The following is a 22,957-nucleotide window of genomic DNA, read 5'->3' on the forward strand; positions in this document are numbered from 1 at the left end:
CTGTACCTGACTTATACAGCCACATATCTCACATAAGGGCGGCTTACAAGATTAGACAACAAACAAACTAACCAAATATATAAACACGCAGTCAACACCGTTCCCCACCTGTATGCTCATCTATCTGCCTAACCAATACACCTGTGAAAACAATCGATGCCTTCTAAAAGGCTAATAAGAGTTAGAAATGGGGCAAAATAACCAGTGTCATTCAAATCTTCCTAGGGCAGGTGTTGCCATCAAGAAAACATGACCCTTATATTCCAAGATCTGTAGATCCTATCAGAAGAAATGTTCATTCCCCCTCCCTATAAATTTCACTGCCCTCAGTTTGCCAAATACATGCTGCCATGCTAACCCAGCTCCTTTGGTGCTTAGGAAATTCCTTCAGGAATTCTGGAACTTCAGGTCACATATCACCTGAAGTACAAATAGCCCTTGACTTATAACCATTTGTTTAGCAAATGTTTGAAGTTACGACAGTGCTCAAAAACATGATTTATGACTTATCCTAAAGTTATGACCATTAAACCACCCCCGCAGTCATCAGTCATAATTTGAGGGCAGGCAATGGATTCATATTTTTAACAGTTACAGCATATTGTGGTCACAAGATCACGTTTTTTGACCTTACCAGTTGGTTTCTGACAAGGAAAATCAATGGGTGGATTTGCTTAAGAGTAGTGTGATTCACTTAATGACTACCTGATTTGCTTAACAACTGTGGTAAAAACGTGATGATTATGGTCCATTTAACAAACCATAGCTAATATTTCTAAGGTGACAGCCAGGCCTAAAATACATCTTAACGTGAGCATCAGTGCAAATAGGCAACTACAGATATAAATGTATCTCCTGATTAAAATCAGTGAAGTAAATCCACAGGACAGGAGAAAAACAATAGAAATAATACCTGCAACTATTAATGGCTGAATGCATGATACATTTCATCAGCTGTCATGTTGTTTTGGTTCATTTCATCCTACTCAGACACTTCAAAAATACTCCCAAATGATAACTCCAGTGACTCCAAGTAAAGCCAGGATCATCTCTTGAAACCTGTGCTTTAAAATCATTGGCTTTTTCATCAGATGAGAAAACTACACATTAAAGTGAAATGAATCATTGTGCTGTGTTTTTTTTTCAGATGTAGTGAATGGCCTGCCCCATCTCCACATATCATTAAGGAACTCTGGGCTTTTATTTTATTGTGAGAATCTGTTGCTCTACAAATTGGTAAATCACTGCATGCTAGACATACTGGTGGTTTCCAATAAGGTATTATTTTTTCCCTACTGTGTTATTTTTCCTTCTTATTTATCTCTTATATATTTAACTTAAAGAGGGGGGGAAATTCACAAAAACAATGTTTATGTGATATGTGTATGGTCAGGCTACTAAATAAGAAGCGATTTTCATAACAGATGGCACAATGAGCATAAACTGTATATTCACATTTTTAAAAAAACCTTTTGCATGTTTTAAGAATTAGAAACAATTGTCTCTTTAATGCTTTTTCTCCCTTTAAAAAAACTCCAGCACAATGACACACAAGCAGGACAGAAGGGTGAACATTTCCCAGAATCTCTAAATGGACATGGTTTTTGTTGGCCTTGTCAGCACCAAGGGGAAGCAAAGAAGAACAAACATTAGTGGAACTGACAAGAAACTATGAGTTTTGCCAGACAAAAAGAACAGAGCAAGAAATTCATATGTATAAAACTGAAGTTCATCACACACACATGTTCTCACACAAGGGTGGAAGGGTTACGGTCTGAATGAAAACCATCCCTTCATGTTAGAATCTGCTGGAAAGAAGCATGATGGCTTAGGGGCTAAAAATGTACATTATTTAAAACAGAAAATAATGGACAGTATTTCATATACACTGTGTATGCACATATATACTACAGTGGAATCAAGAAAACAATCATAAATCCACTTTGGCATAAAACTGTCACTAATGGGACCTTATCAGTGTATGTAACATTTTTACATGCACACACCCCAAATCATCTCAAAAGTGCTTTAGGAAAGAATGAATGAGATCCATCTCAGATGTAGTGCTCTAGCTCCTCTTTGGGATCTTCAATACCTTGAAAATGTAGTCTCAGGTAAGAAGAGACTCTCAACTTGTCAGAAAAGTGTATAAGCATTTCATGCTAAATCTTACAAAACCTGTCTGCAATCATCGAGTTAATAGTTAAAGGGCTAATGATCAGAGTTGGGAGTTCTGCTCCCTATAGCAGCTTCACATATTCCAGTTCTACTGGTGATTTTTCTGACTTCCAGGGAAAAATGGCTGAAGATAGCTCTGCTAAGACCGCAGTCAACTAATGTGGCAGAATGAAGAGCTCTTCCTAACTTCTCTCTGGACAGGGACTTGAGATCACCCACAAATGCTCCAGACAGTTGTTGCCCCTTGTGAGGAGATTGCAAGAACAGAAGTCTTTGGTGGACTTAGAGCTCTGAGAGATAAGGGAACACCATCTTAGCTAAAATTGCAGTTGGTGTCTTTCCAAGGGACATTGTGTTTGCATATTTCTTTTCCTAAACACTTTCGGAAATTGCTTGTTAACTGCTTTTCAGCTGTTAGGAACATTTGGAGCAAAAGCCTGAAAACATCATATGAATCTTCTTCAGTCCTTAGCTAAAAAAAAGTTTAAATACAAGTTTAAGGACTTAAATAAACTACTTTTGTGGGGAATAAAAAGGGTGACTAGAATAAGATTTTGAATTAATTATAAGAATCCTTCCCATTGGAAAGTGAATATTCATCAAGAATTTGAATTCTTAATAAAAAAATTATAGGATGGGACTATGAAGATTGACACGAGGAAACCAGAAGGAACTAAAGATTACAATTAAAGGAGAAAAACTCTTAAATTTTTCTTATGAAGCAAAAAGTTTAACATTGGATATGTTTAAGGATATTTGTGAACATCAGACTCAGAAGAATTTTAGGAGTTTCTCCCATTATAGATTGTCTTAAAACATGGTGAGTCTATGAGGGAGATCATGGTCACTAAGTATGATATGTAACAATGTTATGGAAGAAGAACAAAGTAGAAAGTCTACTTTCAGATCAATCATATTTTCCATGATCTGAAAGTGGATTTTAAAAAGACAGGCTCCAAGAATTATATGGAAAAATTGATCTGGATTTTTCTTATAGTGGATTTACAAAAGAGATTTATTAAAGTCCTGATGAGTTTTGTGAGACAAAGAAAAAAAATGAAAAGAAATCAAGACTTAGGACATTATCTGAAGATCAGATTAGAGATTTGAAGGAATTTGAGAGAAGTGATAAATTGCTAAAATTGTTTATACTCACGATGAAGGGGGATTATATATGTGTGTGTGTGTGTGTGTGTGTGTGTGTGTGTGTGTATACAAATTACTCCGAGTAGCACAAAGCCGAAGACACAAGCCTGAAGATGATGAGACTTCAATTACTCCGAGAAGCACAAAGCCGAAGACACGAGCCTGAAGATAATGAATGAGACTTCATCGAAACGTCGCCTAGATACTTCCAATTTTATGTGGGAGAAAACCCGAATAACCAAAGATCCACATACAAATACCCGCGAAAACCTCAGAAAACATATATATATATATATATATATATATATATATATATATATATATATATATATATATATATATATATATATATATATATATATATATATTGCTTTTTTCTTTACTAAATTATTGTCTCTGTTTTTCTTTTCTGTGCTTACTTCTTTTCATTCATTCATTCATGCATCATATGCGTAATGTATGCATCCTCATCTCCATTGCATGGTATGCCACACTTGGAATGGTTTCATACTGGGTAAATGCCCCAAAGCAAATCATAATTTATTTAAGGACCACCAACCCATTTTCACACATCATCTTAAACCAAATTAAAATGAACCATCCACACTATCGTGTAGAGCAATGCATGATTGCCTCTGTCAAGACTAAATGCTTCCTTTTTATTTGTCCAGCTCTTGACTTTTATTACATCCACCTCTTAACTTCCTTGAAAAGGAAATGCTCAACTTCTTTTCAGATATGTCTCCTTGAAAATTAATTTCTCTAAGAGCACATTCCAGCAAGATTTATTTCCTAATAAGTATGCACATGACTAGAATAAAAGCAATGTACTAAAATAGTCAGTGACTGTCACTACCTTAAAATATATAGTTTTTTTTTCCCCATAATACAAAAATAAGTACAAAGAGAAAAATGTTTATAAGACTTTGTTGCAGATTTTTTTTTAAAGAAAAAGCAACAACAAAGGAGGAATCAAGGTGAAATTTATCAAGTTATTTTTAGGCATGCTAAGAGCAACTGGCTGCCAGGTTTGGGTGTTTCCCAGACAAATATGTACTTCCTTTTAATTCCAACCCACCCAGACAGTGTGTGAACGTGTCAAACTGATTGGGTTTGTCTCAGGAAAATGTGTAGGGCAATTCAGAAATGCTTTAATCACTCGGGGTTCATTTAAAACAAATGGCTGTAAAGACTTGACCAATGCCAGTGGATAAAATAATTTCAGGTATGAGTACATTGAAGGCTCTCCAGAGATTGCCAAACTGTATCTCCCAGGATCCTTCACCATTGCCCTCCTGGCTACACTGAATGGACAGCTGTAGTTCAGCCATGTCGTATGGTTTTGTGGGTTTTCTTGTGCAGTCAATTGACCATCTTGGGAACAGACTGCTGAACTAAATGGGCCAGGGATCCAATCCACCAGGAAGCTCTTGAAGCAGCCCTTATGTATTAATGTGTTATAAGGCAATATGTTTAGCCAGAACTGGGCCATAAAATTCTCCATCCCAGCTTTTCTCAGAAGTGCCCATCAGAGGTCTATTTCAACTAATAGCAAACCCTAAGATTGACAGGAAGATATTCTGGACTACAATAAACCCTATTTAACACCAACCACACAAGTCATAACAAAGTTTAAATGACGTGTGTGTTATGACACCATTGCACAAAGAATCTTCTAACTCTTAATCTTCAGGAATTACGCAGATTATTTTTGGAATGTTTACAACCGGATATACGGTTAGAAAATATCCTAACTATTTGACAATAGTGTCAGGAAATCAAAGTTGCCTCCGAATAGGAACCTTTTCTTGGAAACAAAGCATGATTCAACTGACGTATAAAAAACGATATATACATTTCCTTCTTTGGTTCATCTGATTATCCATGATCCTCCCATAGAGGCCTTCTGAGCAAACTGGGAATTTTCATACAAGACATTCAAGCAATAATGGAATGCAGTGATTCTTTCAGACAAGAACAAAAAATGGCTGTTACGGGTAATAGGCTATCATTCATCTTGGACAGTAAATGACACTTTCCATTGTCAGCTGCTAAAATATTCATCTTTGATAAGGGATATGGACTCCAGAAACTCATTATCTGTCCTGCCATCTCTCCAGGTACTCTAGACTACAAATCTTTGCTCAGACCAAGTTGAAGCAGAACAGGACAAAAAAGGAACAAAGAAGATTAATCAATTAAAATGTGATTAAACTAAAAGTAAATATTATTAACTAAATAATGTCAATATGATTATTCTCCAAATATGATTAGTCATGTCCCCTTTGGTGACGCTAAAAATACAATTCAATGGTAGCTTCTTAGAGTGACTCTAAGCCTCCTTTATGGGAGGCTGAAAATTGTATAGCCCTGAATAACAATAACATGTGGAAAAATGATCTAACATGCCTCAGAAAGTACTTAGACTAATTACTTGTTTACAATTTTGTTACGAAAACGGGTAAGCTTGAGTGCCAGACACTTACAAGAAATGTCATCTGCTGACCTATAGATGCATCCCTTGATTTATAACTGGCCATCTGACTATAACCACCAGCCATCTCTGCCTTCATATGGCTGATGAATAATTATCATTAACAGAATAACAGTTGGAAGGGACTTCTATCTAGTCCCACTTCCTGTTCAGGCAGGAAACTATACTATTTCACACAAATGGTTGTCCAATCTCTTATTAAAAATTTCCAGGGTTGGAGAACCCACAACTTCTGGAGTCGAGTCATTCCACTGGTTTAATTGTTCTAACAGTCAGGAAATTTCTCCTTAGTTTTAGTGTTGGGTCTCTTCTTGATTAGTTTCTATCCACTGCTTCCTGTCCTGCCTTCAGGTGCTTTGGAGAATAGCTTGACTCCCTCTTCTTTGTGGCAGCCCCTTAGATATTGGAACACTGTTATCATGTCACCCCTAATTCTTCTTTCCATTAAACTAGACATACCCAATTCCTGCATCATTTTTCATATATTTTAGCCTCCAGTCCCCTAATCATCTCTGTTGCTCTTCTCTGTAGTCTTTCTAGAATCTCAATATCTTTTTATATTATGGCAACCAAAACTGGATGCAGTTAATGTCCTTAATTATTGTACTCTTGCAGAAATCAATTTGGAGTAAGAGAGATAGCACAGTCCTTACCATATCTATTCCATAATTTTAAAAATTCCTGTACAAGGCTTTAGAAAAAAGACCTCTACAATTATCTGATACAATGAAATATTCTATAACAAGTCAAGAAATATAGCTGAATTACAGTTAAAATGAATTCATGCTTGAACGTAGTAGCTGTTTTTTAAGTCTCCTTCAGGAGAAGGTCTTTCATAGAGCCTCATTTTTATTCTTCTTCCAGCTGGCATTGAGTTTACTAGTTTGAGAACAATGTCTCCTTCTCCAACCTTCAATCTGTTTTGGGGCTCAGGGAACCCATTTCAATTCTGGCAAGACATTGGCTACTTCTGTGAGAAACCGTCTGCATAATTGTCTCGTAAAGGAGTAAAAAAGGCTTGGTGGAGCCACTGCCTAGATGTTTAGCAGAAAAGAAAAAAAGGCGAGTTTGGAATACTCTGCAGCTTTTATAATGGAGTCGTGCCTTTAAGATGCCAAACACCTTAAGTGGAATGGCAGTGCTTTATTTTTCTTGAGGAGGAGAAGGGGAAACCACAGGAACTCAGTCTAGCAAACATTATGCTCTTTTCTTACCTTTACTCGATGTAGCATTTATAAGGAAATCGCAAACCAGTTTTCTTGTTACAGGAAAGGTATGTGGTAGGGAGGAGCCATTTCCTGGCTCGTGAGCCCACCAGTAACTCGGCTGTGGTTCCAGCACCCCAAATTGATTTTGCTGAAATTGGCAACAGGATTTTGGGCCATTTTTAAAGTATATGTGGGCTCAGGATGAGATTATTTATTTGGTAGATTCCTATCTTACCTTTCATTCATGAGCCAGAACAGGAAAACCTGGCATTCCTCAATTTTTCCTCACAACCTTATGAGGTAAATTGAGCTGAGAGAGAAAGATTAGCTTAATAAAAAAAATTATTAAATTGGTACATCAGAGTTTGCCATCTTAATGTTCATTTTAATATCGTTATGCTCATTCTGATTTTATGTATTCTTTATAAGCTGTTTAGGCATTTTGTTAATCATTGAATCAAATAAAAGATTTATGATTGCAAAGGAGAATGCTACAGTAATATTATTCATTTCTGGGAATGAACCTCAAGAAGGACTAGCCATAGACCTCCTGTTAGAATGGGAGGACATCCCAAAGTAAAGGAAAGAAATTTGTAGTTATTTTTCTGTACCAATTCTGAGTGTGACTCTGTTCAGGGTCTGTTAAAGAAGGGGGAAGCTGAGTGTCAATTTAAATCAACAAAACTCTAGCTTTTTGACAACCTAATAATTATGTGGTAAACACAACAGCTACCCTGGTCAATGACTATGTCAGGTAAGGAAGGATAACAGATTGGGGGAGGCTATTTTAAATGATTTTGGATCTAGTTAGGCTATCTGAAGAGCTTTTGTCCATCAGATAAATCATCCTTCAAAAGTGAGATGTCTGTCTGTCAATCATATGACCTTCTTGGCGATGGACCCTTATTTGAGCCAAGTAAAATCATTGCGGTTTCTCAAGTCTTTAGCTATGTTTGTTTTATGCTCCATTTAATCATGAATTGTTTGTTTGATCATCACTATCCTGATGATGCTTTATTGTATTTTGGTCACCTCTCTTGGACTTTCTCTAGCAAACAGGTGAATGGATTAGCTGAATAAAGCCAAATGTTAAATCTACCCTCAGCCTTAGAAAATATTTGGCTGATTATTGGCTACTCACCCTCTCTTCAATCAATTGTATGTGTTTATTACTTTGTGAGGAGGGTATGAAAATGGAAGAGATTGTGTTGAGCTGATGGAAGGAAAGGCAAGCTAATGAATGAATGCTTAAAGAGTTCTGGTCTGTGTTATTTTTGCAATTAATAATTCCTGTGTCTATTCCATCTCATTTTTACCTTATTGTGCAAATTTAAAAGGAAAAAAAACTATGCAAACATTTGGATGCATGGCATTTGGAATGAAGGTCATTATCTCTGAATCTCTGTGCTAAAAGACGTATTTCAAAAGGTGTGTCAGTGTGTTTTAAACCACTGTGAAACCCAAAGGAAGAACAATAGTACATTCCAATCCTCACATTTGTATAGGAGAACCTTCTCCAACTTGGTGACCTCCAGCCCTGTTGGGATTGTTGTTACTCAGATTTCTAGCCAACATAGTTAAAGAATTTTGGGAGTTGCACTTACTATGTAAGGGAAAGGGCATCAGGTTAAGAAAAGCTGGACTAAAAACCATTTAATCCGCTTGTGGAGGAATTCACAAACAATACATTTTGCAAGCACATCATATCAAGCACCCTACTTAAGACTCTTGGCTAGCTGGCAACAACAAAGAAAAAGAATAATTTATATTGAAACATAATTTCTTCAGTGCTGCAACGGTGCACAATGGAAGCCCGGTTAATACCACTCTTTTAATCTCCCCGAAAATTTGCACATAGAAATAGAAATATGACAGCTGGGCAAGTTTGGGAAAGAAGCAAAAACTGCCTTCTTTTTTCCACAAGCTCAGCAAAAGACTTTTTAGAAGACTTTTTGACTGTGTTCCATTACAGTTCCAATTCTCAGCTCACACCTGTGCTTTTATTAGAACAGCTTTGTTTTAAGAAAGCAATGATCTTTTTAACAAAAGAATGATTAGGCAGCACTTATACAAAAAAGAAAAACAAGTTTGCAATGTTTAGGAAAAACACTGAATTATGCTTCATGTCTTTAGCTCTAAGGCAAAATTTTCCCCACCTGTCTCCATCTGCCCAGCAACTTAAAAAAAGCACAACAGCAATCCACTGTCAATTCATTTAACAATGTATTTAACATTAATAATGTAATTTAACAATTCAACACTTATGACCTGTTGCCAAGTGTCCCGTGAATATATGATTGCCATTTGCAATCTTCTCTCTTAGCTTCCCCAGAAAGTCAATGGGGAAGCTGGCAGGGAAGGTTGCAAGCTGTTGCTGCCTGCCAAAAGGACTCCCTCTTGATTCTGGGTGCTGGCTGAAAGAGCTGCTATCCAAGGAAAGTTGAACAACTTTGGTGGGATACGAAACACAGCCCACCTCTCAAAAATCCAAGCTCTATTCCTGCAGCCTGCTGGAGCAGTTTCCTTCCACGCATAGAGAGGAGCTGAATTTCTTAGGTGGGATGGAAAAATGGAGCACAGGTCCTGAAGATCTAAGCTCCATTCCAGCAGCCTGCTGGAGGAGATCCCATCCTTGCACAGGAGGGAGCTGAACTCAGCAGACAGCTCTTTCACGCTGTCCCTTTAATGAACTGGGAGACTGCTTAATGATTGCAACCAGGAGTGCCAAGATTGCAATTGTTGGGCAAAGCACTCATATGGGTATCTCACTTACCTGCTTTGCTCAAGGACTGAGGTTCTGATCCCAATAGTGGTCATAAATCAAGGAATGCACAATTCTTTCATGTTGGTTATGATGGCTAGAAGCGATCAGAGCTGAACTTCAAAGTATCTGAAGGGCAACCTTGTTCCACAAGCTTTCTCATTCACAGCTTTGCACTGCAATTCATTCTTCAATGTTACCCAATCGTTAACAACGCATGTTCAATTACTTTCTCTTCCTCTATGGAAGTTTGTAGCATTCCTTAGAAAAATTCATGCAAATCATTAGAGTTTATCAGGTTCTGTTGGGAAGAGATGTCAGAACACACAGCTCCCCAACAGAGCACCTGTACATGACTCATTAAAGCAACCATTTCTTTTTCTTAGGATTGCATGGTTTATACAATAGAAACACAATCCTAGAAGAAGAAAAAAGAAATTCGTATTTCCACATATTCCAAAGCATGTCTTCTAAAGCAAATTTAAAGAATTTGCATCTTTCCCTCCCTATTCTATTCTATTTTCTATTCATTTTCCCATTATTCGAGCTCTCTCAAAAATTTGAATCTTCAGCTTTTATGGAGAAACAAATTCATCTAACCTTCACCTAACCTATGCATTCTGACAATATAATGTTATACAAAATGAAGAATTTTAATAGAGAGACCTTGGCTTTATAGTTCTTTGTCTTTTGGGGAGAAGCAAAATTTTAAAGAACCTTACACAGGTTTTTTTTAATCATACAACCCTATGGGTTCTGCTAACAAGTAAAAGTTGCTTAAATTCCATGAGCTTTATATCAATAATTGGGTAGAGAACTGTAGCACTAAATCTATTTCTGGCTTCTACTTAACATGTAGCAGCTATTATAATACATGTGAAGTTGTTCACACCCTGAGCTGACTTTACCACATCCTCTAGTGTCCAGCCCCATGATGCTCCTTAAGACAACACTGAAATTTAAATTAATGTATTTTTAAAAAAATATGACCTCTGCTCAACATTTTTAGGGTCAATAATCAGGCCATGCATAAATAGAACTACTGAAATCAGTACAAGTTAATCATATGACATTAGCTCCCATGGATTTCCGTAGATCTATTACACGTAGCTAGTTCTGGATCCAACCCAAAGTATAAGTGTGTGTCCTCTGTCTAGACGTTTCCAAGATTAATTTTTAGAAACATTTTCTCATACTATGAGAACATCACTTAAGACCTACCTGACTTCACAAAGCTGATTTATATATGCTAATAAAGTAAGAAATACATTGATCTTACATGCACTAGCGTCGGGCTGCCCCTGCCAATTCCATACCCAAATGAAATTGGAGGAAGCACTGGGGAAAACTTTAATACACTTAAAGTTTTGTTCTGTTTTGTTTTCCAGAAGTCATCTTATAATGTACTTCTGTATCATTATCACAGTGCAACTGTGCCTTTCCACAAAAAAAAGAGAGAGAGAGAAGAAAAACTGTCACAGCTTCAAATAAAACTTAACCTTTAGGACACACCTAAATTCACCCCTCAATTCACATGTTTTATGGCTTTTACTTATCTCCTACATGTTCAAATAATCTTAATAGCTGCCATAGCTTAATCTGCTGATTCATATTACATAGTCAGCCAGATGCCGAAGCTAAATAAGATATTGTTAGTATGAAATAGATTATTGTGATTCCTAATTAAAGTTCAGAAGCAATACACAATCATGTACACACAAGGGTAAAGGGCCCATAGTCAAGTTGTGATCACAGCTGTCAGAAAGAACAGGGGAGTGCACATGACAACATCATGTGCTGACATGATTCAAATGACAAGATTTACATACCAAGTACTTCTAATACTTTTGCACAATGACATCATGGCATACACATCATATCAAAATTATCATACAGATGTGACATTCTAGTGACACCAATTCTAAAACTAATTAGAAAAACCAAATAATGGTTTTACTTAGTTTCTGAAGCTAATTTCATCTCTGCCTCTAATTGCTAAGGCTGTGGGTACCCTTTCAAGTAATCTGATCCTGGCCATTCAGGGCTTGAAAGACCAGTGTGTTAAATTGTGTCAGGAGATGAATGGGCAAACCTGTGCAGGTACAAATCAGTTGTCATAGGATCTTAATGCCTGATTCCCACAAGCATTGTGGAAGCTGAAATTCTGCCCCAAGTGAAATTACAAGACTTATTTTAAAGACAATTCTATGTAAAGAGCACCTTGGAGGGTGGATGTGACCAGGTGGAGTTACATGTCAAGAATACTTATAAACCTCCATCTCACAAAAAGTCTATAGCTAAATTTTCATCTAAGCCCTCTTCTTCTGATTTCTTAATTAGGACACCTCCCTGAAGGGATTGCCATCACATACATAGGTTTTTATTTAATCTTCTACATTATTGAAACTATTCAGATTCTCTATGACTTACAAGAAATATGTGTGTGTGTGTATACACACACACACACACACACATATACAAATTAAAGCACCCAAAATATACACTAAAACATCCACAAGAAGACAACAATTCAGCTAAAAATATAAAAATATCATCTACATAACAGTAGATGCAATAACAGCAGTATTCAACCATCCAAACAAGTCCCTATTTTTATCCTATTCCACAAGCATTGCCTAGTGGAGCTCTCTTGTCATGAACTTTGGAAAGACAAAGTTAAGACTTGAGTTCTAAAGTTCCAGTGCAGACATGAGCATTTTACAGCCCGCGGGCCATATCTATCCGGCCCATGGCGGTGAGCAGTGGCATCAGGGGGAGGGGCAGCGGCAGTAGGGCAGCAGCATTGGGGGCAGTGTTGGGGACAGGGCATCAGCAGTGGGGGGTGTATCAGTAGGGATCTATGATAATTCGCCACGGCCAACTCGCCATGACCAACTTGCCACAGCCAACTCACCACGGTGAATTTGCCGCAACCAACTTGCCACCGCCAACTTGCTGCAGAACAACTCACCAGGGCCATCTTGTGGGACAAGAATTACACTAATATCAAAGAAATGGCGGAATAGAATAATTAAAGAAGATGCAAAAGGGGGACAGAATGAAATGTGAATGGCAAAAAATAAAATAATTTTTAAGTTATTTTAAATAATTAAATAAAATTGTTACATTGTCCCACAGCAAGTTGGCCATGGCAAGTTGTCCCGCAGCTAGTTGGCCGTGATGAGTTGGCCATGGTGGATTGGCTGCAGCAAGTTGAATGGGGCAAATTGTCCCATTCCTCGTCAGTGGCAGTGTCCCTCCACAACAATCTCCGTTTCTCATGTGTCCCTTGGGAAAATTAATTGCCCATCCCTTCTTCTTCTGGAGAAATGGTGTTACTAAGAAAAGCGGCATCTTCAAGCCTTAACAAAATGACTAAGTATGTGCTAGACCAGCACAATGATTCTTTTGTCATGTTTTTCTCCTCTTTCCCTGGGAGATAGCTCTGTGGGAGGTTTTTTTTTTGGGGGGGAGGGTGTTCAGCTGTAGCCTGTTCCATCCCATCAAGACCCCTCCAGCCTCTTGAGCCAAATATTATTTTGAACAAACTCATGGTGTCAGGCACAAAAGATCAGGTCCATATGTGAAGAGCCAGTTAAACTGATTTGTTACAGGAATATTCTCCTACAGACAGGAATATTCTCAATTAATGGTTAGCATAGTTAGAGAAAGGAATTAGAGAAAGGTCAACAGAATTCAAGGGAGGTTGGACTTAGTTTGTTTGTGGCTACATAGAGATTCTAGGCTGATCTCTCTTTTAACTTTGCCCCCAGGTTCTGCCATCCCTTCTCCCTACATATGGTCACCACAGAGTTCATGAACTCCTGATTTTTTTCAGACCTGCCCCTCCCCCCAAGGCATGGAGGCTGAAGTTGCCTCACCCAACACCAATAGATACGGGGTACAAGCCCAAAGCCTGCATTCTGCACCAGCTGCAGCTTCCAGATACTCTTCAGGGTGAAGAACACATTGTGATAATTCATACCGGAGATGACTAGGGCATGAGTAAATGAGAAGAGGCCTCCCAATCCAGGAAGGAGTTGACCTGGCACACAACACAGCAGGAGTTGTGAGTTAAGGAGGACCCTCAGATAACAAACCAAGTTGACTGAGACGGTGCAATCCCATTCAAAATGAAAGATGGTAAATCCCTGGATACAGAAGAGTTCCCCATTCTCAGCCAGTCCTTCCCACCAAGATTCGGTTGAAGCCTATGGTTCCGTATCCAGGCCCCCGCAGCCTCCAGGAACCACAAAACAACATTCACAGCATCATTTAGTTCATCAGGCTATAGCTGTAAACTGGGGGTCGTCTACATACTGATGATACCTCATCCAGTGATGACAGATAATTCCATCCATTGGCTTCCTACATATGTTAAAAAGAAGCAGAAGGAACACCCTGTGGGACACCATAGAGCAGGAGCCACACAGGGCTGGACTTCTCGTTCCCTATCAACACGGATTGGGACTAGCCGTGGAAGGAGGTGAACCATAACAAAACTCCCCAAGTCCTGGAGCTGAATCAAAAGAAGTCAAGAAGAGCAACTCCAAGAACTTCCATCTGACATGGTCTACACTGGCTGGGAATTCTGGATCTTGTAATCCCCATACAAGAAGAGAGCTTTACAATGGGGAAAGTTACAGTCAAAATTTGTAAATCCATACGTTGAATTTTGTGTAATAGACAGATATTGTTTCATTTGCGGGGTGGGGTTTAGTTTATTTGTTGGCAGATAACCAGTGGGCAGGGGATTATTTTACAGAAGACAACCGACATCAGGGCAGCCACCAATGATTACCAGAAATTCTCCACAATGAAACTGGACATTGTCATCAGCCATTATTGATAATAGTTTGCGGCAAAAGTACCATTTTTGTACTTTTTGGTTATGGTTTAACATGTTATTATGTATAGTAATTTTATTTATAAGGCAGTGGGGCTGCCAACTCCGGAGGAACTTGGATGTAACCTTTTAGCAAACAGTTTAAAACACACTGAAGTAAATACTCACTGACCTCCCTCTGAATAGCTATTGTTGGACTTTGAAGTTTGTTTTACCCCTTTATCCCGATAGGACAAATACCAAATGCATCTATTGTATCCATTTCTCAGTGTTGCTTCAATGAGGGATCAGTAGATGGAAGAAGGGTGGAAAGAAAGCTGAGAAGAGAATGGAAGCCCATGCTTTGGCCTCTAATCTGAATCCAATCACAGCATCTCCAATCCTTTTATGACTATAAAAAGAGACTCAAATTTCCTTTGGGGCTATGATGAAGCGTTATTTGAATTTTATGTTATTTTCTTGTAAGCAATTAGGAAGATTATTAATGGAAGTCATGGTTTTGATCAATAAAAGCAAGTGGATTTGCATCAATATATGCCCTTTATATCAAGAATCCCTAAAACACTTACAGAACCACTAGCAAATATCCAGTAATTTCCTTTATAGTCAAGTCTACCCAAAAGCACGTTTCATGGAGTTCAATGTATTTAAGATTTCCTCCAACACCAAAAACAAGAAAGATATAAACAAAGTTATTAAAAACAATCATATATGACAACTCAGAACAGAAAAATAGTATCACATTTCAGAATACCACATTTGTGGTATTTCTTATTACATATAATAGCGATAGCACTTAGACTTATATATCGCTTCACAGTGTTTCACAGCCCTCTAAGCAGTTTACAGAGTCAGCCTATTGCCCTCAACAATCTGGGCCCTCATTTTACCTACCTCGGAAGGATGGAAGGCTGAGTCAACCATGAGCCTGGTGAGATTTGAACTACCAAATTGCTGGCAGCCAGCAGTCAACAGAAGTAGCCTGCAGTACTGCACTCTAATCACTGAGCCTCATATAAGATAGTTACAGCCTTGTAAAACCTAGTTCTCCTTTCCCCCCACCACTACCACGGATATATATTTTGAGATAATCTTTTTGTATGCTTCTGTTATCAATGTTTTATTCAAAATAAACTGATCCCAATTTATGTATGTTACCATGGTCTTTCAAATTTTTGTTTTATTTGGAATTCTGATACATGCCTTGTATGTTCATGCAGAAAGGACTCTTAGCTTACAAACAGTGCTTTAAGATATTGCTACAACGGAATTATCTTATTAAGTTCCTCCTCCTTTTGCCCAATCAGCCAATACATGTGTCCGCAAACGGAATCAGTAGGGCCAAGATGGCTACTTCATAACCCAAATACAACTGTCTAATGCAACGGTCCCCAACCTTTATGACTTGGCGGCCTGGAAAGAGGGCGGGGAGAGGGCATGGTTCCATGTGAATGGCAGGCAGATGTGCACGCACGCAGTTCCTTTGAGTGAGCGCGAGCACCCACCACTCATGTAAGTGGAGCTGCACACGAGCCCAGGGGTTGGGGATCCCTGACCTAATGAACAAAGCAAGGTCAAATTTATGAATTTTTTCAACAGATGAAACCCTGCTCATTGGGGTAGCAAGCCAACCCATATCTATGATACACATAGCTCCTAGAGAAGAGAAATCTGCCATTTCTGGAGCTATATTTATGAACTTTTTGTTGGCTGCCTCTTTTTGTTCTTTCACTGGGTCACTTTCAATGACTCTGCCACTGCTTATTTTGCAATTCCAAAGAAAGACCAGATTCCCCACCGCTCCAGCAGATATTTCATGTGCGTTTCCTTCCGTTCCTCTTTCTGCCCCAACCCTTAACAGGTTTTGTAGATTCAAATCTGTGATGACCCAGAGTGTAACACAAACGTAACACAATCCAAAACGTAAATAAATGTCCTTTAATGCCTCCAACTTGGCCCCACTGTTCAATAATTCTCAGTTGGAGATAAAACGTACTCAAAAATAGTCTTCAAAAGAAAGCAATACAGTCTGAATTTAATGAACAGATAGAGGTGAAAATAAAAACCAAACAAACTACAATGATGAAATTTCCACAAAGGAACAGGAGAAGTATTTACCAAATTCAAGGAGATAACAAGGCAGTCTGTTGGAAGGATGCCAGCCAAGATAACCTCAAACCAAAATAAAACATGCTTTGTCTCCAGTGTTTGCCAGTACGCAGGTCCAAACTCTTATCCAGTTCTCACACCTGCAGCCCATGAAGAGGATCAAGGCCCTCTCCTCCCGAGTAGACCACGTCTCTTCCTTATCCTCTCCTCCCTGCGTGCCCTAGGATGGATAGGGGATGGGCCTGGGTCCTCCTCTGACTGCTCAGCCAGCCTCTGCCCTTCCCCAGCCTCCTCCACAACCTCCTGAGCCACACTTCCATTCCCTGTTGGCTGTTCCTCCTCTCCCTCAGAGTCAGACTCCACCAGGGGCATGACAAAATCCCTCCTGACATCCCCATGAAGACAGACATAGAGATGGTGGCTTAAATGAGGATCCCCAAGTGAATGTCATATATAGATTCACAGAAAGGTCCATCCTCAGTTTCCCACTTGAAATCCAGTATTTGTTTAGCTCTCCCCATCTTTAACTTTATGTACAGAGGCAGACATGATTTCCAAAGTTTTGCAGTTATAATTTAACTCCAGAAGCCCATGGCAACCATCGTCTTCCTAAACAAATTTGAGAGAACCATATCGAAATAGAGCCTTTAAATCACTAGATCCAAGCCCTGTGAATTACAGTCCAGTATGATTGGGCAAATCTTTCTAAAGATGTCCTTCACAGAAAAGCATCTGTTTTTTACTTGTTTTAACAAGTAAAAAATTTTTTAAAAATCTTTAAAATCTTTTTCTAGGCTCATGTAACTGTTTCAGAAGGTGCTCCTGTCCCACACACATGTATTTGCTCAACCACTTTGCCCCACTGATGGGGAGAGGGAAGTGAACTTAAGACAGCTCCAGGACAGTTTGCTGTTAGTAGTTAAGATTGGAAGTTATCAGCCTGTGTGTGCAGGTAAGTCCTAAGGACATTTTCCTCCAAGAAAATATTAACTTGGCTTATCAATCAAAACTGATTAAAAAAAATACTCCTGGCTGTTATTGAAGCATGGGAAAGTGTTGATATACACCTGCAGAAACACCTTCCAACTGCTTATTTGCTCCTTCTGAGACAGTATATTACCTTTTCCAGAATATAAACTTTATTATTGATCTGGAATTAATACTTCCCTGTCACACCCTTGTTTGATCTGGATTCAATTTCAATGTATTAATACTTTTTTTGTATTGATCATTGGGTATAACTTATATAACTGTAGACCAAAGCACAGGCTACTTACAACCATAGCAAGACTTACCATCTTCTTCAACCATGGGACTTTTGCTGCCCCAGGAATGTGAAGGAGTAAGAGATCACTGTCAATTTTCCAGCAGGAGATAAGTTACTGCAATAGGTAATAAGCCTAGGACATTGTCATGTAACCTCTGTAGAAACAGTTATGGCCTACTGGGGTAGTCTCATCACAACTAAGGGATATTATAGTGAGACACATCTACACAATCTAGCTGACTCAGCAACTTTGTTCCAAAAAAACCTGGAGCCAGAATCCTTTAGCATTCTCAATGATTAGGAATGAGCAATCATGCTGATACATGTATCTCTATAACATCCACTTGATTCCTTGTACCAAGTAGAGTACCCAAAGCAAAACATCTCCATCAGTGGTTTATTTAGAATTACATATATTTATCTTATTCTGCATTGCACCACCAAAATCCTATCTTCAGTTCTCCTTAGATAACGAAAACACCAGAAAGAAACATCCCAGGAGTCAAACAAATTACTTCCAGCCCAGCAACTGTGTCAAGCCAGCAGTGAATTGTCTTCACAGGCTAGGAAAGATGTCAAAGTGTAGAATGTGCAGCTATGTAAAAGCTCAATTCTTTATTAAGAACAAAACAGGTCTGATCAAGGCCAACTGGGTTTGGGCAGGGGCAGAGACTTCAGGTGTCTGGACATAGTCCAGATTTCCCAACAACTACACCTGGCTGCAATTTGTCCTTCTTTCCTAATTTGTTTACTACTTTGGATACTGATTTCATGTCAGTTTGGCTTTTGTGTTCAAACAGGGTCCGGGTTTATGTAGACCACGGGTGTCCATCTCATGACATCACGTTGCTGTCAAGCGACATTTCGTGACATTTTTCCCCTTTGCGGAGCTGGGGTGGGCGTGGCCTGGGCATGACACATCCAGCCCACGGGCCGCCAGTTTGATACCCCTGATGTAGACAGGGTTAGGCTGATACTCTTGTGTGGCAATAATGTAGATCATGAATTATCCTCTATGTGGCAGGGACACTCACATGAAAAGCTGCAAGATGGTGGTGATATCTGTATGATCCAAGCCCCCTTCCTTCTGTTCTCACATCACTGTTGCACACATGTAAACAGGCAGGGCTTCAATTATACAGCCTTGATTTTGACATCTACCAGCAGACATTTTTGGCAATCATAATCTTTAATACGGTCTAAATTATATGATTGAATAAATTTGGGCAACTGTAATAAGACTACAAAAAGTCTCTGTGACTTTTACATAGTTATTTAAATATAACAATCTTCATTCTTTTGCATAATTTTTGTCTACAGCTGCCCCATTTAATTTTTCCCCCTCTGCTATGAGATGAATTCTAGATAAACATTAAGAAAGTGAAGCTTGCCATCTTTAAAAAAAAATTACTTCCAGATACACGTGTCTAGAACTGCAGTCTTAAGTTGTTTGTTTACAAATGCTTTGCTGGAACCAAGGCTTAGGAGTTTGCATGGTGCTTATATCCACCAAAAGAAAGAAAGTGGGAATCTGTTGGAAAAGAAGCATACAGTAATTCAAAGGTGAGCTGATTTACTGTTGGGTACGTGCCAGCTGTGGCATGAGTCAGATGTACCCAAGGAAGCACATGTTCACACTTGTGGCAGCTCTCCCAGCCGCAGGGCAAAGAAAGGAGAGCTGAGCAATTCCTTTCTACTAACAAAATAAAAATGCAACTCCTGGAAGGAAGTTGTAAAAAAAATGAATACAGAAGAAGTCTGTAGTTCAGACCCAGTCATGTCAATCCCAAAGAGCATTGCCACTTCTACTTCATTCTTCCCAGTTTTGCTTTTATTTCATATAAATAGGATAGCAGATTGTTTCAACTTTGCTCATGAAACATATTATAGGAATTCCTTGAAGGCTGCATCATGATGATTAAATGATAGAAGTTTGCAGCTACTTCCTTGAATTTTTTCTTTTAAATCTAACAAAACATGTATGGTACTGACTTCTGAACTGGAAATCACTGGTTTTATGTGAGTTGTTCTCTGTGCTGCCTTAACCACATTTAGCTATCCTGAGAATAATAGTACTGAACTACCTTACAAAACTGCTTGAAGTGTAAGAAGGCAATGAAAGAAAATACACTAAAAGCTACAAGAAGGTAATGGGGAAAAATGCTAAAAACTCTACACTGCTACTAAAGTGCTGGTTCCCTCCTCTTTCTCCAAATCCCCAACCTTCAAATGCACATAAATTGAACCACATAATTGCTGTTGGCTTAGTACTTCTTTGGGTAATAGCATGGTCTACATCTGAAAGTAACACAGGTATCATTTCATGTCTTCATCACCTTCTTTCTCCAGTGCAAAACAGATTTTAAGCACAAATATTGGACCAATGCTCTTCAAATACCCCTTTCTTGATGTCAAATTCTCAAGACATACTGATGTAATGACGGTGGTGGCTGACTTTGGAGCAGTCCTTCTAATGGGCAACAGTCTGGTTTCTTTGGCAGGTGATTTTTACTTTTTATAACTTGCCCAAGAACAAGCAAGACAGAGTGGATTTTGTTCTGAGTCTCCTGAATTGCTGGCGCTCCCAATTTTGGATTCACTTTTTGGATGAAGAGCCTTGGCTTGCCCTTGCATCTGCAGAAAAACAGGAAGTTAAGGGCAGAAATACCCAAGGCAGAGTGCAGCTGAGTTAGTACAAGGTAAAAGATGCATAAAATGGAAAGGTTCTTCAAAGATACCTTCAGAATTGGCATGCTAAGTCTCCATTTTTATTTTTATTTTTTTTGAATCTGAGAAACTACTCTGGTTGCTTCTTTGGCAATGCTGATTTTTTGTTCTTTGGATGAGGTGGGGTAGAATTGTAAATGTCCCCTTTTGTTGCAAGACCTCCCCTACTCCACCAAACACCCTTTGCGAGCAGGAATCAAGAATGCATGGCACAGTGGGGCAGACTGTTCCCACGGTGTTCTTCTAAAGCCCCTTTTGGAGAGTCTCCATGAAGTACAAAACAACCCAGTCACTTTCAACCAGGTAGGACTTCCAGGTTGTTTGAACCGCAGAGAACAAGCGGAGCTTTACAAACCTAACAGTTCCGTTCGGACATTTTGATTTCTTCCCATCCGTTTGCCCCGCTTCCTTGAAGTTCATCTGGTTCCAGGCGAATCAGAGCCAGCCAACAGGTGGCTGTTTTTCCCCCACACACCTCCCTCTCCCCACCCGTTGGTTTGACTTGTTCTACTGAAAAGAGGGAAAAAAAACAGCCGCGCGCGGTGACCCGCTGATCAAACTACAACCGACTTCGGGTGGCAGAGGAAGAGATCAGCGCAGCACACCGGCGGAAGTGAGCCCGGTTCGCCGCCACCTCCTGCTCACACCTCCCATCCTCTGGTTGCGGCAGTGCAACGAGGACACCGTGTTTTTTTTTCAGCGTTCAGGCACAAACTTCAAAAGCTGCGCCGCCAGCTACGTTGCCCCACAATAAGGCCGGGCGGAGCGCTGTTCAGAACCGGCCCCCGACGCCCCTCTCTCGTCAAGGAGCCGCGAGACACCCTCAAAAGCTACCCTCCCCCGCACCTCGAGCTACCATCAGTCCCGAGGGAACAAAACTCACGAGATTCTTCCCGCCGGATCCCACCTGCAGGGCTTGCGCGCGCTTTCCTTAACAACAATCCCAGCAGTTGTTGGGGTTTTGGTTTTTTGAATTGCCCGATTCCACTTCCACCCCCAAAAAATATAAATAAATAAAAAAAGCGACAATCGGCTCTTTCAATCAAGTGACCTCCCGGCGGATCGACAGCCCCAGAGAGCTACACCTTCCCACCCAGCCCCAAGCGAGTCCCCGGCGCCGCATGGCTGGACAGGCCGATCTCCCCGCTGCCCCGGATCCCTTCTCTCCAGCTGCCCCGATCCTTTCCCAAGCGACCGAGTCCCCTTGCTTGCGGCGAGATTCCTCTCAGCCGCGCCCCGGAGAAGGACCAACTTACAGCCTCTTGTTCGGGTTCAGCTGCTGATGCATGGCCAGAGAAAATCCGAAAAAGCTGCCGGGTTCGCCGTCCCATTTGACTACGTTCTGCGTGTCCAGGTTGAAGGCGCGGGCGATTCCAGCCAAGAGGCACAGGTAGAAAAGCGAAAGCATTTTCCCTCCCGAAGAGAGAGAGAGCGCCCACCGATCCTGCCGCCGCTGCCGCCGCCGCTGCTGCTGCTGCTCCGCCCGCCGGAATCCCCAGGAAAGCCACTCTCGGGGGGCGCCCCTCGCCCTGCTGGCTACTGATCGGCGCCGCTCCCCTTGCGGCCGCTGTGAATGGGCTCGTTGTTCTCTCCAGAGATTTGCTCGGGCTTTACACCAAGTGACGAACGAACAAGCCAAGAGCCCCGCCCCGTCTCTCCCCAACCAGGCAGGAGTGCCTCGCCTTGCCCTACCCTACCCTGCCAGCCCGCCTGTTGCCCAGAAAAAGGACTCGCACCAACTATGAAGCGCCCGGGGCCAAAGGCTTTTTAAGTTTGGGAGGAGCAGCGTTGGCGTGAGGTCAGAACGTGTGAAGGCCGCCACTGGGATTAACGGAGCCTTGCCTATCCGGGAATCTGTTGGGTTGGTCAGGTCTTAGGGCTGGCACCGGGTTTGTGGGTGACCTCCGCCTCATGCATGAAAGCTGGAGTTGAGGTATCCTAGGACTTCTCCAGATATCCCTTTTAGAACTGAAAGGTGGGAGGATGCTTTTTTGCATGTGAGAATTCATAAGCTCTTAATGTTCTCCTGTGAACATTCAACTGGGTGAAATCTCACACCCTTTAATTATTCTATAAAAAACCGGGGAGAAATTGCAGATTTCTCAGACCATGGTGCAAGATCATGGGATAGGACTCTGACTGGGCCTGAAAAAGTGGCTGGCTCTTAAGCTTCCAATTAGAATACTTTTTTTATTGGCCAAGTGTGATTGGACACACAAGG

General features: G+C 40.2%; 1 protein-coding gene across 1 annotated transcript in view; it reads right to left on the reverse strand.

Annotated features, from left to right (window-relative positions):
• ITGA6 (integrin subunit alpha 6) overlaps window positions 1–22,366 on the reverse strand; it is a 64,611-nt gene extending 42,245 nt beyond the window's left edge. Inside the window, exon 1 of the mRNA XM_026677705.2 lies at window positions 21,993–22,366. Within this exon, the coding sequence (XP_026533490.1) occupies window positions 21,993–22,144 (152 nt within the window). The 5' untranslated portion in view covers window positions 22,145–22,366. The remainder of the gene's footprint in view (window positions 1–21,992) is intronic.
• Between the last annotated feature and the right edge of the window lie 591 nt (window positions 22,367–22,957).

This window comes from Notechis scutatus, chromosome 1 (genome assembly GCF_049901735.1).
Source record: "Notechis scutatus isolate UNSWTSFEM ecotype Mainland chromosome 1, rNotScu1.2, whole genome shotgun sequence".
Lineage (NCBI taxonomy): Eukaryota > Metazoa > Chordata > Lepidosauria > Squamata > Elapidae > Notechis > Notechis scutatus.